This window comes from Triturus cristatus, chromosome 4_1, assembly GCF_964204655.1.
Source record: "Triturus cristatus chromosome 4_1, aTriCri1.1, whole genome shotgun sequence".
In the NCBI taxonomy this organism is placed as follows: Eukaryota; Metazoa; Chordata; class Amphibia; order Caudata; family Salamandridae; genus Triturus; species Triturus cristatus.
In genome coordinates this window covers 619,902,096-619,919,441 of record NC_140585.1, presented here as the reverse complement: position 1 = coordinate 619,919,441, position 17,346 = coordinate 619,902,096, and the positions used below count along the sequence as shown (strand labels likewise).

The window sequence follows — 17,346 nt, the reverse complement described above, 5'->3', positions numbered from 1 at the left end:
CCCAGTTTTAAAGATTTAAGGCTATCCGAGAACCATCGATGTGCGTCATGAGGACGCTTAGTTCTAATTCGCTTGAGGGGGGCAACCTGGTCACTGACGGACTCTAGCCATTTGACAAGTGCGGCTTCTTGGGAGTCTATGGAGCCGGGACTGGGCAGAACCGAAAATGTTAAGGAGGTAAGAAATAGATTGAGGTCTGCTTTGTTCCAGTTGCGGGCCAGGAGGCTAGAGCCTCGGCTACGGGGGGGCGGTGGAGGGACCAGGAGAGAAAAAGAGATTAAGGAGTGGTCCGACCAGTGGCAAGGTGAGATCGTAAGCGACTTAATTCCAAGATTGTAGGTCCACACTTGATCTAGGATGTGGCCCTTAGAGTGAGTGGCCCTGTGGACGTGTTGAAGGCCATTGAGCCCACTTAATAGGTCGGTGAAGGCCAAGGAGAGGGAGCTTTCATGGGCGTCTGACGGCCAATAGTTGAAATCTCCCAGGACCAGGAGTTTGGAGTAGTTGATTGTGAGCTGGGAGAGTAGGTCGCCAAAGAGCGAGGGGAAATTTGGCATAGGTTGGGGAGGGCGATATACCAGAACGCAGGTAAGGGGAGACACCAAGGATTCAAATCTGATTGCCAGGTAATCGACCTGGGGGATGGTGAGTAGGGAGATGGAGGTGAACCTAAGGGGGAGTTTGATAATGGCGGCTACGCCGCCACCAGGTTTCCCAGCTGGACGGTTGGCTTGGAGAATATAGTACCCAGGTGGGATGGCTGCCAAGATGTCAGGGGAAGAATCCTCATTCAGCCAGGTCTCCTTTAAGAGTAGAATATCAGGTCGGTCTGAATCCAGGAGGTGGCATATGTCAAGTTGATGGCTGACTAACGACCGAGTGTTAAGGTATATGATTGCTAATTCCATATTAGCAGGTGCCTGAGCGGACAAGGATTTATGGGGAGGGGAGGTGACTATGTGCTCGGGGGTAAGGGAAGACGGGAGGGTCCTGAACTCAGGGAAAGTACTACGGGCTTGGAAAATGCCTAGTTGTTGTAGTTTCAAGTAACTGGTAGCATCCAGCGGCCAGGGTGTGTGTAAAGAGATCAGGTCCCTGGGGGAGTAAGATGTAAATTGGGCAGAGTGACAGGCCCCAGCCGGCCGCGGACGGGCGCAGACGGGCTTGCCTTGGGCGCGCCCGCTGCGCTCCTCCGCTGCGCTTCCGGTGGGGACACATACTATATACAGGTGGAGAAGAGGGTTGGAAGGGGGCGTGGCCAGCGCAGGTGGGCGTGTCCCACTGGAACGCGGAAATGGCGGCAAACCAAACACCAAACACCGCTCCCGCTGCAGCGCTAGATCCGCTGTGCGGGGTAGTCTCTGGCTGATAAAGATTGGATGTGCCAAGGGTAGGTAGGTCAATAAGTTTTAAAAACACAACAAATTACACTTTTAAAATAAGCTAGAGATCGTTGCTCCCGGCTTGTGATTTTAGGTTTCTATAACACTATATATTTTAGCATTGTTTTTAGGAAGATTTTTAGTCCTCTCCTGTCGAAGGAGTGGGTGTCACGTGGTCACATTAGACACAAATATCGAAACCACCCTTTTACATTTTTAAGTGATGTAGGGTCTGCTTTCTATGTTCACCCCCACTTTTTGCTTTTGCTTTACTGGTTTTCGCCTTAGATGTGGCTGTGGGCCTGCTAATCAGACCCACAGCCCTGCTGTTCTCTCTCTAAATTGATACTATGTACTTTAGGTGCATAACCCATTTGGATAGGATCACCTTATTGGCCCTTGTACAGTGTACCCTAGGTACCCAGGGCATAGGTGTACCCTAGGCCTACCAGGGGCTGCAGCATGTATTATGCCACCCCTGGCCTTGCCTTCCATTATGACACAACTGGCTGATCACTCAGCTGGGGCAAGGTTGTGCAATCACCCCTTGCTTAGGTGTAGTATTCCTATACCTAACTTACATATAGACACATGTGTACCTATCAGCCACTCCTATGGCAGGCCTTAACAATCCTGGAGGCAGAGTGCTTGGTAACATGTGTGATGGTGCTCTAGCATGAGCTGAGCCTGTCTGCAGCTTTCGGAACCATGTCCTTATAGCTGTTCTATGATATAGCCTACCATATACTCTTAAAGTGCCTTATAATCTTAAACGGTTATGGTAACTATGGTTTGGCTTTATCAAAACATGTCGTGTAAGGTGTCTAACACTTTGGAATAATACCCCCATCCCATTTCTGGGGATGAGGATATTATCCCTCCCTTCTAGAGGGAGAAGACATGTTGTAACCTACTTACCCGGTTAAAGTTAACCAGAGTCCCAGCATCACAAAATGGATGCTGCTGCCACAGACACGAGTCTGACCTCCTGCTGCTGGGAGTGATCCCGGCAAGGGAGGCTTGGACAATAGGTTTCCTGCCTTGGGAGGTGCGAGCACCACCCCAGACAGGCCTTAGTGTATTGGGGCAGGGAGGGATGAATAGAATGAGATCTGCCTGGGGCACACAAGGTGTCCCGTGCATAGTCCAGTTCAAACCGGTGCTGGGGCACTCCAGCCCCAGTCCTGGCGCGAAACTGGACAAAGGGAAAAGGGTGTAACCACCCCCCTCCCAGGTCCCACCCATAAGGCGTGACCTAGCAGGTAACCCAGCCCCCCAGATTTGGATAAGAGTGGTAGCTGGGCCCCAGGAGATTAGATTATCCTGAACCTGCAACTTGAACAGAAACTCTGGACCTTCGACATTCGACGAAAGAAGAAGACTGAAGAATCTCCCTTGTGGCCAAGGAGTGGCTACCCTGTGCAAACAGGCACCATCAAGAGACTACCCTTTGCTTTGCTAAAGTTCTACGAGGGACCGACTGCAGAGCCCGACCAGAGCCTTGACTTCCAGACTTCTCCGACCCTGATCCACATCCGAGCTGAGATCCGTGGAGGCGACGAGAGACGTGGGACCGGCTACCTGGGAAAAGTGGCGAGTATCTTCCAGCGCAGCTTCTGAGGTACCCTTGAAGTTGTGCACCGGGGATTGAGAAGCCCCAACCCCAAGCACCATCTGCACCGAAGATCAGCCCCCCACACTCCACGAGTCCTGCGTGGGGCCCTTCTGCATTTTCCTGCTTGCCGCGTCTGTCCGGTTGCTTGCCCGTTGGCTAGTGGCCTTTGTGACGACGCATCCTAAAATCTTCACCGCTGGTTTGGCTCCTCCAGACTGGCTCCCGCTTCTTTACAAAAGAGAAGCACCCCAGACCTTCCCGGTCTGCACCAGAAGCAAGTCCTCCGTTCTTCGTGGGTTCCGCTTGCCAAGGCTTGGTGAGTCCTAGTCCAACTTCGCCGCCGCCGACAGCAAGAGCCTTCGTGGGACAGCTCGCCTCCTGGTCCTGGTCGTCCTCGACGTTCCCTGGTCCTCGTGGCTGCAGCGACAAGCTTCACCTTCACCTGCAATCTTCACGACATCGCCTGGTTCCTTCCTGGTTCCACGTGGTCACTGGCTAGTGACCTTGACTCTGTCCCTTCTGCTTGCAGGTCTCCTCTCTTCTTGATCCCAGCCTTGGGATCCACCGGACACTCTTCACTGACTGCCTGTCAGCAACTTTCCTTCAGGCATCCATAGAAGTCCACGACGAAACCCGACGCAAGTTCACACCTATGCACCCGCAGCCCGTGGGCTAGGTAACTTGGGTACTTCGGTGCTCACAAGGGTAGTGACTATCCTAGGGTCTAGTTTCCGAGTCTCGACTCTCTAGCTGCTTCAGAAGTGTCCTTAAACTGTTTATTTCTAAACTGTACTATTTCTATCGACTATACGCATTGCGCATGAGTGTTTCCACTCTGCACCTGAATCCCGTGGGCCTCCCACTTCCTAACTGTTGCTAGTGTAGTGTAGCCCCAGCGATTCCCTAGGCCTAGGCCTATCCTATTTCCGTGACAGTGGTCCTTATACCACTTCTTTAGTATAGGTTTCCGTGGCCCCTAGGGCCTAACTGTATTACTTACCTGTGTGACTTAATGTATGCTTAAATAAGACTGTGTTGTACTTACCTCTAATCTCATAAAGAGTGCTGAGGGTTGGACTAGAATAAATACACTTTATTTTATATATATATCTGTTGTGGTGTCCTTTCATTTGGTATTCAAGGGATTACATATGGTATCACAGCTGGCTTCACATGCCATTCAGAGTTTAGCCTAAGACTGCTCTTGTCCATGCTACCACTAGGATAGCTGGTCTATAAGGTTGACTTTACAACCAATCACCATAAGGGTTGTTTGGACTGATATAAGGTGTACACTAGAACTAGTGACATCATACACCAGGCCAACTTCTCACATTGGTGGCAGCGGCGGGATCTGAGCTTGCGTGACATTTTCTTAAACACAAGGACATTTGAAACACAATTACTTGCGTGCCTGTGCAGGATAGTATTCTTTGAAACTGCTTTTGCTTACATTTCCACTTTGTAGGCATATTAGCAAATACCTTGAACATTCTGTACAATTGCTAAGTGCACTGCGCAATGTTGTTTGTTATTGTTCGATTGGAGACTGAGCTATCACAATAGAATCAACAATAAAGACATGACTGGGATTTTGACATGGCAACATGGGTAACGCTTGTAGGAAGGTGGAATCTGACTGCTTGGTTACCTCCACTTTTTTCCTGGTGTTTTGCTGGTTTTCGACTTAGTTTGACTGGGATCCTGCTAGAGGAGTTGGCCTAACGGCTAGGGCGCTCGACCTCACACCTGGGGAACTGGGTTCGAGTCTCGGTTATGACGCTGAACATCCTGTGATTCTGGGCAAATCACTTAATCTCCCCGTGCCTAACAAAAAATGAATGTGTATCCTCATGTAACGTAACTGGTGCTATGTAAAGCGCTCTGTTACCCGATTCGGGTCAAGTTCGCGCTATATAAAACTCTGCAAAATAAAAACAAAATCAGGAAGTCAGCCCATCTGCTTTCTCCCTAAATTGATTGCATGTACCTTAAGTACACTCCAGATTGGATTCTGGGGTACCCTTATGAGTCCCTAGTATACGGTATACTATGTACCCAGGGCATAGGCCTCTCAGGGGCTGCAGTATGTATTATGCCACCCCTGGGAGACCATTCAAAATGACACAACAGGTCTGCTACAGCAGCCTGTGTAAGGTGGTGCATGCACCCCTTACTTAGATATAGGTTCACTATATCTACTCCATAGCACTGCTCATATAAACCTCAGTCACACCTATGGCAGGCCTTATCAATCCTGAAGGCAGGGTGCTGGGTTTTATGTGAGGGTGCGCACCTGCATGAGCAGAGCCCCTCTGCAGCCTTCGGAACCTCTATTCCGGGGTTGTCTGTGATGCAGCCAACCATATACTCTTAAGTGCATTTTAACCTTGCGGTAAATGCTAACTTTAAAACGGCTGCATGGAAACAGGTCGTGTTTGGTGTCAAACACCTTGGAATCATACCTCAACACCAGTAACTGGTGTGACAGGTATGATTCCACCCTACTAGAGGGTGAAATATCACAACACCGGTACATGCTTTCTCGACCCAGGCATCAGAAGATGGATGCTGCCAGCCACAGACTAAAGTCAGCCCTCCTGCTGCTGGACGAAACTCGGTCAGGGGACGGCTGGACAATAGGTTGCCTGTCACAGGGCAGGCTTTAGTGCATTGGGGCTGGGTGGGTGCACTCCAAGAGTGCTTTGATGTCTGCACTGGGGGCACATTTGCTGTACCTGTGCATAGTCCACCTCAAACCGGTTGCAGGAGCCATTTGCTCCTGCTCTGGCGCGAAATTGGACAAAGGACATGGGTGTAGCGTCCGGACCCTCCCATAGGTGGGTCCCCAGAGTTTGTCCCACCCCTTCCTTGGGTATAATGTAGGAACCCCTGACTACAGGACTTTAGATTTACCTGGACAAAACTCTCCTACAGAAACCAAGTACTTTGACTATCTACACTTCATTGGATGACTGAAGAATCTCCCATGGAGTAATGGAGTTACTCCCCTGAAAGGCAGGCACCTGAAACGCATCTGACTGGTTTGCATCTACGCAGCTCCTGAAGGACACTCCGAAGATTTCTGAAACACAAGAGGTGGGTTCTCGTGGTCTCTGAGGTTGATCTGAACTCTCAGCAATTCTGAGATGCACATCCCTCGTGGAGACCGTGCAACCCGAACCCCTGGGCACCGTGTACATTTGCAGCAGCATATGCTTTTCGGCGATCCCGGAGGCTGTGCTTTGGGCTACTTGTAGTCTTGATCCCGAGCAGTGTTTACACACGCAGGATTTTTCTGCGAAGCAAGGGGAGTTGCCATACTGATTAAGAGGAATCCCCCCCTTCCACACGACCAAGACCTGGACAGACCCTATTGGTACATTTGTCACGGTCCAAGGAAACTGGGGGCAGAGGGAGTTTACACTGATCAACGTCTATGCTCCGCGTCGATTACAAAATCAAACACTAGAGGCATTGGCAGGGATACTTTTGGAATCTGTTCCTTCCACACACATCATAGGTGGCAACTTTACCGACGTCATTGATCCGAGCTTAGATTGCATGCACAGAGGTCCAGGAACAAGCATATCCACCTCACTGGCAGACTTCGTGAACTCCATGGGGCTAACTGACCTTTGGCGTCGACATCACCCGGTCGCCCGCACTCACTCATACTTCTCGGGGGCCCACATGGTCTTTTCTAGACTCAATTACCTCTTCGCTCCAGCAGGAGAGATACAGACCACAGAAAAGGTGGACTACCTAGCTAGGGGAATATCTGACCATTCGCCCCTTTGGTTAATGGTGGGAGATAGAGGAAGGATGGAGACTAAATGCCTGGGATCTACACGACAATGTAGTTGCTAGTGAGATCCAAACAGACACTGAGCTATATTTCCGCGAAAACAAGGGTTCAGTGTCCTCGGCGGTTACTCAATGGGAGGCATATAAGACTGTGTTACGAGAGAGTGCAAAACGCAATAGCGAATAAAAAAAGGGAGGAGACCCACCAAGTTGAGGCCCTGGAGTGGAAGCTCCTAGAGCTTGAGAAAAACATAGGCCCTTATAGTGACACGACTCTGCTTCGCCAGATAGCAATTAAACATAGGGAATTGCCATCCCTGACAGAACGGGAGGTGCAAACGCAAATCCAGGCCTCACACAACCGACTCAATGAGTTGGGAGACAGGGCAGGGAAACTATTGGCCTGACTGGGCAGGAAAGAGAATCGAGATGGGTGGTCATGATACATGAGAAAGAGGAAGTACATGTAACCGCAACTGCCACAACAGGTGCCTTCACCGGCTTTTACGCAGTGTTCTATGACGCCAGACCGTTGGCAGAAGAGTCGCAGATAAAAACCTACCTTAGTGGAATAGACACCCCCACCATGGCCTGGGAGGAACGAGAAGCCTTGTATAAAGGTATCTCACTGATGTAAGTATTAGAAGCTATCAAGAGACAAAAATCAAGGAAAACCCCGGGTCCCAATGGACTGCAGATGGAATTTTTTTTTAACGTAATGCGAACCTACTATGCCCACACCTTCTAAATATATGCAGAGCGGCGCGGGATGAAGGAACACTCCCTCCTGACCTCTGCAACGCCACTGTGATGGTGATTCACAAACCGGGGAAGCCCCCCCAGACTGTGGGTCATACCGTCCAATATCACTACTCAATGTTGAAATCAAGATCCTAGTATCCACTCGAGGCACACGCCTGTTGCCAGTGATCACTTCCCTCATTCGCCATGACTAATCTGACTTTATGCCCAGACGAACCACACGCTTCAATCCCCACCGCTTGGCCAACTGGCTGGATGAGGTGAAGAATAGGTCCACCCCACATCTGTTCCTCTCCCTAGACGTCGAGAAGGCTTTTGATGCGGTTCATTGGTCATTAATGAGCCAAGCCCTGGTAAAATTTGGATTTGGGCCAGGCTTCATGATATGGGTGGAACTGCTGAACACCAACCCGAGAGCAAAAGTCCGAGTTAATGGGGTAACGTCGGCGGACTTCCCAATATGGAGAGGCACAAGACAAGGCTGTCCTCTGTCCCCACTGATATTCTCTCTGATACTGGAACCAATGGCATGCTTGGTCAGAACACATCCAGAAATCAGGGTATTTAGAGATGTAACGGGTTGTCTAAGAGACTAACGGAATTCGCTGTATGCAGAAAACATCCTGCTTTATGTAACTAACCCTGACAAGACACTCCCAACGATACTGCAACTATTCAAAGAATATGATAGCCAGGTGGGATATAATATAAATTGGGACAAGTCGAGTCTGTACCCCGTGGGTGGAACCCTAGATGCACACGACATACTGGGACATTTAGGGATTACGTTACTTGGGACTCTACATCTTCACCAACGAAGGAGCTTGTTTACATTATAAAATTAAGAGGGTTCTTGTGAAATTTCGTGAATATGTGGGAAGGTGGAGGCGGCTTCCCTTGAGACTCCAGGGAAAAGCCGCCATGTATAAAATGATTACGCTACCCAAACTACTTTACACTCTGTAGAACACCTATCCCAATGTACTAGAAGCAATCCTTAAAGCCATTAGCGGGGAACTCTGCACACACTTTGGAATGGGGGTCACCCACGAGTGGCACGGAAAGGGGCGGAAAGGCAAATGGTATGGGACAAAAGCCCCACAAGGGCGATTCCACTCTGGGAGGGCAGGAAACTACTGGAAATCAACGGGCTTCAGGGCTTCAATCAATGGGACTTGGTCGGGATTTCCAGAGTAGGGGGTGATGTCCTAAATGACGACGACTTGATCCCCTTTTCAGCGCTCCAAACTGAATATCACTTTATGCACACCTAAAGGTATAAATACCTACAACTGAAACACGCCTGGAAGGCGGAGGGTATAAACACCGTGGACGGCCCCGAATATGTGCCTTTAGAGGGTAGACTATTGCAAGAGGAAATGCAGAAAAAAGCTGTCTCATGGACATGTAAAACCCTAATCTGACGTCACTCAAGTTCAAATGGGAAGTTACCACAGGTCCATTAGAGGCTATTGACTGGGAGGGGGTCCTGATGCAGCCTCGAGAGGTGGCAATTAAGCTGCGACTGATACAGTTCAAAATCCTTCACAGAGTATATTTCACCAGGGCACGATTACACATTATGGGAAGAGTGGAGGCACCCAACTGCCTACGCTGCAAAACACATTGAGGCACCTACATGCAAATGCTATGGGAATGCCAACATATTAGAAGCGATTGGTTCTGGATAATAAAAGAGCTGAATGAGACACTTGGGGCACAAATTTCCATGGATCCCAAGTACATATTACTGGGCGTCCCCACCGAAGTAGACCTCCCCCGTCACAAACTCTTACTGTGCAACCTAGGGTTGATAGTTGCTATAAGAGACATAGGTTGATACTGGGGAGCGGCGACCCTGCCCACGGTGGTGGAATGGAGGACGAGCATGGGCCTATATATGGGGGCAGAAATGGTGACATACGGCCAGAGGATACCCCAAAAAGTTCACTAAGATTTGTACCCCATGGCTGAGTTACTATGGTCTGGAAACAGAGGAGGTGGGGGTAAGTAGATCACACCCCCCTTAAGCATGGTTAGATGCAAGTCAGTCAACATCCTCCTACCCAGAGGTCACACCATTAGGAGGAAATTAATCCTGAACCTGGGTGGGGGAGGGAGATTGGGTTCTTTTTCTGATATATACCCACACTTATGCTTCCCTAATAACGATCATTTGAGTAAATAATGTACTGCTTTCTATGTACAAGGTTCACCTACCAACGTACTGGCTGATTTTACATAAATAAAAACAGTTAAAAGGCCTGCACTTCCGGTCATAAGATGGACAGATGGTCCTCTGTCAGTTACTCTGGGGATGGTAGAAGGTGCGGCGAACTGACAATGAAAGTTTAGGTGAAGCTCTGCAGGACCCACCTGTCCGGCGTGATGGTCTGCCAAACCGCCAAAAATCATCGGATCCTGCCTCCAACAGGATGGCTGGCTGCTTGGTATGGTGGGCTGAGCAGATGGGTGGCCCTGACCCTGGGTGTGGGGTGACAATGCGGACACTAAACTGATCTGCACCCTGCGGAGGCTGAATTGGCAACAGTACGGGGTACCTCTGCCGAAGCCACAAAAGAATTGGTATGGCTGACTGATGTAGTTGTGCGAAGCCGGGTCAATAAGTGGGTGCAGATGACCTGCTATCCTTGAGCAGAATCAGCTGTGTCCCAAAACAGGTGAGTCCCATGAAAGGGCATATCCATCAGGGACACTTGGATATCACTGGAGAAACTAGTTGAATACAGCCAGGTGTGGTGGCAAATGGGAATGCTGGTAACAATGGCTTGCCGGATGGAATTTTAAGCCCAAACCACAATGAATTGAGAACCTGGCCGCATCACAACCATCCTGTATGGCTTGGGTGAGGACATTTCGTAGGTCACCTGGGACAGCAGAGAGAGCTTGAGTCACTGAATCTTAAAGAGCTTGGGAACAGCGACCCAGGAAGTAGCTGGCATTCATAGAACTGAGGGCCAAGCATGTTGCAGAAAATGCTTCCTTCCTAAAGGTCATAAAGCTATTCAGGTTTGTCCGACTTGTTAGACGCCTGCACTACCAAGCTCTCAGTAGAGGGGGGTACTGAGTTAAAATAAAGGTCTGCCCTGGGCAATGGGGAGGCACCTCACAATCTGGAATTTTTCAGGGGTGGGTGGAGCATCAGCACAGCAAGGTTTGGCCCAAGCCGACAAAAGGGCATCTGTAAGGGTGTCATTGAAGGGCAAGAGGGGCTCAGTATATATTTGCCCTGGCAGGAGTACTTCTCTTAAAACACTGGCTTTGATCTCCACGGTAGGGAGCTGGAGGGCAAGAACTTCGGCTGCCCTACTCATGATCACGGAGTAAAAAGAGCTTGACTCAGTGGCAGTGCGGGGTGAGAGGAGCTATGACTGAGGAAAAGTATCAGGGGAAATGGCTTCTTGAAGGTCATCATACCAATTTGCCTTGTAGTATTGCTTCCCAGTCTCATCACCCATGCTGTAATCATTGTCTAAATCCATGCCAAATAAGAAATGAAACCTCTTCCTTGTGGGTGTTAGTAAGCCAAGTGGGGGAGGCGGCACCTTGATGGAAGCAGAGTGTGGCCTTTGTCGAGCCCATAATAGCATGGGGACTCCAAGTCAGAGAGCAGGATGGGCACCTTGTTCTCCGGCATTGATGGAGCTGGCATGTGGCACCAGAGGTGGAGTCGAAATGGAAGTAGGAGGAGGCCCAGTTGTGGGCTCTGAGGGTCCAACTGGCGTGAAGGCGAATCTGCCAGCAGTACCCCAGATAGACAGCCCTTCAGCAACTTGTGGCCTGAAGGCACACCAGAGGGAGTCAGAAAGGAATCAAAGAGTTGGAACACGGCTTTGCGCAACGCTCCAATCCACCCCGGTATTACAGATGGTCCCAGAAACTCGAATAGCTCTGGAAGATAGATCCAGAAGCATGGTGATGCCCTTGTGCCTTCACAGGAGTGTATGAGTGGCAAGAAAGGGCGAGTCCTGCTTGGATGTTTTGTGTTTTCTTCTTCGGCTGACTTGGGAGCACAATTATGACTAACCCTTGGAACGACTCGTGCAACTTCAGGATCGGGACCGACACTTCGACATGGTCCGGTATTGTCTCAGTGTCTTCCAGTTCTTGGCTATAGTGTTCCACATCGCAGTCTTGTATAACCTTCAGGTTCATTGCACACAGTAAATGCAGGCCTTTGAGTTTGAGTTCACCCCAAGCACCACAGGCAAACCTGATGAGGATAGGTCACAGATATTTGTTTAAGGCAGTTCCTACAGGGTCTAAAACCTGTTGTTTTGGAAGGTGACATTTCTCTTGTACACTGGATTTTCGAACCTGTAGGAGGTAAACAGCTCTCTGAGAGATAAGAGGTACCTCTGGATTGGCGTCTGGTGGCGCCGAAAGAAAGAAACTAAGTTCAGCGACCAGAAGGGACCCCTTTATAGGCCATTTGAGTAAAACTGTGCTGCTTACCCACACCTACAACGCACTACACAACAAAGGACCGGTGTACCTCAACAACCGAATACATTTCCACTAACCCACCAGGAAACTACGCTCCAAATCCCTCACCCTAGCAGCCACCCAAAGCATTTGTCAGACGAATAGTAGAGGCTGCTTCATCTCCCTCCTGGTCGCTGAGACTTGGAACAACCTCCCCCTGAACCTCAGAGCCTCACCATCGCTCCAGCAGTTCAAGAAGGACCTCAAGACCTGGACATTCAACCAATAGAACAGACAGCATGATCTCCAAGCGCTTCGAGACCCTCACGAGTAATGCAGCTGCACTCTACAAATCCGGACTGATTGAGTACAGACCTGCATGGTGCCACCAGCTGCAGTGCAGAGGTACTGCTCAAAAGTTTCCGGATCAAAATTGACGCCTGAGGAATATTTAAAAGGTGGGAAATCTGCTGTTAGAAGTCCTTATCAGAATAATTCTTTAATTTTGGATGTCCACATAGCCTCCTCAAAGCCCTGCAATGGGGTGCCTAGCAATGGAATGGAATTCAGTTTAACCAAAAGGAAAGCCAAGTCGGCCAAGAGGCTCGTCCTCAGTCGGCCTGAGCCTCACATTATAGCCATGAAATAAATTACCCAATAGTATCTCCTGCCGTCTCACATAATTATATGTAAGATGGTTGATTCGAGTGGTGTCAACTGATCCTATTGTTTACTTTAAGTGCGCTGGGACCCGAGAATCAGCACCTTCGATGACTCATTCATTGGGACTGGTGTAGCCTAACTAGGTCATGCACTCTTTCTTCTGCATATAGTCTTTTGCCAAGGTTTTCTATGGGCAGACAGAATTTGCAGCCAGGAAGCCTTGCGAGTTAGCACCTTTGACAAAGCATAATATCTCAGTGATATTCAAGGATAGAATTTTAAATTTTGTATCATCCGGCTTAATCGTTCAATTTACTTTCATAAACTCTTGGAAACTCTGTTCTGCTACACCTGTGGAAGTCTCTAAAACCTTCTATTATTGGGGAATACCCAGTTCTCAATAGGGACCTTAAGGAGACCTTGTAGCACTTTACAAAAACTGTTATGGAAATATCCGTTTCATTACAACTTTATGAGTTCTGTCTTGCAACATATCTGTGCTAATATAGGTAATTAATAATTTAGATTAGAATACAATTTCAAATGATCTGCTAGTTCTTTTGCAAAGCTTCCGAAAATACATCAGAAATCATATATGTGAAAACCTGTTAAGAAAAATAAACAAAAACAGAAATCACAAATGATTTAACACTAGGTCTCCACCTCCTTTTGCGAATCAGAACATTTTAGATATACATTTGAATGCAGAAGTAGATGCAAAAAAATCTAAAGTACATTTTTATGTGAACAACGTAATTAACAAGCAGCACAGGGGCACATATTCGGTAAATGAAAATACAGCAAGAGAGTTGATCACCAAGACATTACCTTTTTAAAGCCAGAAGAATCATCCTTCTCTAGCCTGCTAGAAAATGGTTTTCTGTTTTCTAAGTGGCTATTTGACCCAGATCTCCCCAATAAGTAATCAATACGCTCACTAGAAGAAGTGCTGGATGTTACTGTATTGTACCTATAAAAATAAAATATATTTACAACTTGTTTTCATGTAGTAAAATACAGATTACACGTTCTAACTTTCAGAAATATAGTCTTAAAAATTGATTATCGAGGCAATATTTCTCTTTATTTTCAAAACCAATTGCAAATTTCTCCAGTCTTTACATACCAAAAGCTGACTCTGGAAACTTTTTAAATAATAAGATCTTATTATGTCACTATGAATACATTTGTTTGAGGAAATACAGCTATGAAAAACAGCTATGAAAAAGTTAACCACAAATTACATTTTAGGTAACCTAACCCTAATTTTTTATCAGTAGAAAAGCAAAGCAACAAACAAAAACAAAGTGGCGGAATTGTCATTATCTAGGTTTGGATTTAGGTTTTGTTCATGGATTAGAGGTACGCTAAAGATAAACATGGATGAGGCTGGTTGAAATGGCTTATCTATACAAAGGAATGATTTATGCAAGACTATTTCAGGCTCCCAAAAGTCAATGGATTTTTTTTTTATTGTTCTTCATAGTGTTTTTTTAATAATTCTTAATTCATAAAAAAAGTAGATATGAACAGGATCACTTATTCGTATTTCAAACAGAATTATTGACAACTAAATGGTCTTACTTCAGGTTCTGGTTGGTCAATATAACTAGGACTCACACAAAATGCAAGGTCTTGGATTTTACAATATTAAAACCAATAAGTAACACCTAAATACACTGCATAGTTATACAGCACCTATTCAAAGCAATAAATAATACTGCATTCAAACAGTCTTTTTTATAGTGTTAATGGGAATGTGATATACGGAATACGGCAAAAATGAAATTAAAAGTCAAGAAAGAGATAGTAGAGAAGAGAAAAAATTAAGAGGGTGAAGATACATGACTAGTATAACGTTGTCTGGCCTACCCGAATACCTAGTCAAAGTTACAAATACTCAAGATAGATTTTATTTGACTAGACTGCGAGAGGGCATAATCCATGAACTGGTAGCATTCCCAAAATATGAAAAATGGTAGAAAATAATTTATAGTGGTCCATGTGATGGGAAAACCACCCAGTCAATGATGCACTTTATGTTGTTCTGCAAGATTTATCGAGATATTAGGCGAACATTTTTACGACCAATTCTTATGGAAAAGAAACATTTTTATTATAAGGATGCCATGTAGTCTATGAAGATGACTAAAAGATGACTCTAGCCTGAATTTGAATTTTGTTTTAATTCTGAGAAAAGTAGGATGATTTTTACTAATGGAGTTTTAACAATATATTGAATGGGGTTTTAAGCCATGATGCATGGTATCATGTTTTTATTATATGATGTTTTCTCATTTTTTTCGCTTAATTTATCTACTTTTATGGATCAACAAAACGATTCTGAATAAAGTTATTTGACTGACTGATATATAATGTCAACTGCAAGATTATATTTCACTTTTGCATTTTATCTATCCCATCAAGCATAAGGAATGAGTGTCATATTTGGTGTGTTAGGCCTGCAAGCTAAAGTCTCTTGTGGACTGCAGCGCTAGTTGTGCCACAACAATGAGGCAAAACCAAAAGGATGACTTCCAGCTTGCAATTGCTGGCTGGAGGAGTTTTAAACTGCTAACTCAACTTTGCCATTTCAATCTATGGCAAAGCTCAAGTCATCCCTTCTAGTGTTGTAAGTCACCGTATTGAACTTTAAGGGCAGGGTGCATTACGTTAAAAGTTTGGTACTGTAGAAGAGGTTACTTACCTTCGGTAACGATACATCTGTAGGAGACATATATTAGTTATGGATTCCTTACCTTAGAATTACCCCCAGGCGTCAGACTGGATCGGGAGAATCTTTCTTCAGCAGTACCCCTGCGCGTCGGTAGGTGATGCCGGTTGACTCCGCGTTCGTCGTTGGTGTCGTGATCGCCGGAATTACCTCGCGGTATCTACTTAGACGCCGCCCTTGAATGCTGAAATCAGTTCTGTACACGACATTCCATGCCATAAGTGCAGAGCCATGCAAGATACTGACCACTGGTGCATAAAACTTGGGCCCTGAAAGGGAGTCCCTTACTCTAGAAGTCAGTTCGCAAAACGGGGAGGATGGGTTGGGCGGTAAGGAATCCATAACTAATATATGTCACTTACAGATATATCGTTACCGAAGGTAAATAACTTGTTCATCTGAAAGAGACTTTTAGTTATGGATTCCTTACCTTAGAATAAGAAAATATGGGACATCCCTCGTGCACTAGGAGTCGAGGACTCAAAGGCGTTGACAAAAAGTCGAAAAAGAGTAAGTAAAAAAAAGAAAGGAGCACACTCTCTCCGGATCTGCGCTGACTGGCGTGGAAAAAGAAAGAAAAGACATCAGCGCGCAGAAGCGGCGTTTAAGTAGACACCAAAACATCATCCCGGTGACCACGATGGAGTTGACAGACACCACCTACTGACACACCGGGGTACTGCTACAGAAAAATTCTCCGGATACAGTCTGACGTCTGGGGGTAATTCAAAGGTAAGGAATCTGTAACTACAGTCTCTTTCAGATATAAAAAATTACTCAAGATCATGACATTACATCATTAATAGTAAGGTCATTTCACTAGTGAGATAATGTAGGACATTTATGAAGTAATTAGTTGTTGGGGTCCAAGCCTTGCATTTGGTGTGTTAGTTATAGTTTCATGTTAGATGCGTAAGCTATGGTTGCTGGACTTAACTGGGGAATTTCAGGGGATGGGTGCATTTTAGTTTGTGACCATAACTGCTTAGCAGTTTTTGACACTTTTAAGGAAAAGCTTTGAGGTCACAACGAATGACGCACAGGTCCAAAAGATATATAAGGTGGTGCTGTTCCACTGGAGAATAGAGGACTCTGATGTTCACTCTGTACAGGAAACACAGAGGAAATTGTTGAGCAACATGGGAAAGGATTATGTTACTTACTCTGTAAGCATCTGTTCTTGGCATGTAGAGCTGTAGATTCACATGCTTTGCATACTCCTACCCTCTAGTGTTGGGTCTGGATGTTTGCAAGTTGTTTTTCTTCAAAGTAATTTTTTCCAGTCACGAAAGAGACTCATCCTTTCGGTGATAGTGGACATGGGCATCTACTCCATTGTAAGATTGTTTTCCTGCAAGAGGGTGAGAATGGATTAAGTAATTTTAGTACAGAGGAGTCCATGCATATGTAATATGAATAAGAACTGCAACAACCACAGGTGTCCAGGGAGGAGGGAGGACGCATGTGAATCTACAGCTCTACATGCCAAGAACAGATGCTTACAGGGCAAGTAATATAATCCGTTTGAGGCATGTGTGCTGTAGATGCACATGCTTTGCATAGATTGTATAGCAGTATTCTCCCAAAGCGGTGGCGAACCAGTGGGTGTTGCAGTTGTTTGAAAAAGTGTTTTTAACACTGCTTGTCCCACATTAGCTTGTTGATGTGCTAATACATCCACACAATGTTTGGTAAATGTGAGTGGTGTAGACCATGTAGCTGCATATGTCAGCTAAGGGAATGTTACCTAAAAAGGCCATAAATGCTCCTATTTTGCGAGTAGAATGTGCCCTAGGAGGTATAGTTAAAAGTTATTGTAGCTTTAACATAGCAGGCTTGAATACATTTAAGAATCCATTTAGAAATACCGGATTATGATATAGGATTTCCTTTATGAGGTAGAGCAAATGAAACAAAAAGTTGTTTTGCGAAAATCT

The 17,346-nt window shown here is 46.3% G+C and overlaps 1 protein-coding gene across 6 annotated transcripts in view; it reads right to left on the bottom strand.

Moving 5' to 3' along the window:
• The window catches only part of PPP1R12A (protein phosphatase 1 regulatory subunit 12A), a 1,183,401-nt gene that overhangs the window by 115,596 nt on the left and 1,050,459 nt on the right, over positions 1-17,346 (bottom strand). For all 6 annotated transcript variants that reach the window (XM_085652988.1, XM_085652990.1, XM_085652986.1 and 3 more), the window contains one exon: positions 13,504-13,645. In XM_085652988.1, the coding sequence (XP_085509114.1) occupies positions 13,504-13,645 (142 nt within the window). The remainder of the gene's footprint in view (positions 1-13,503; positions 13,646-17,346) is intronic.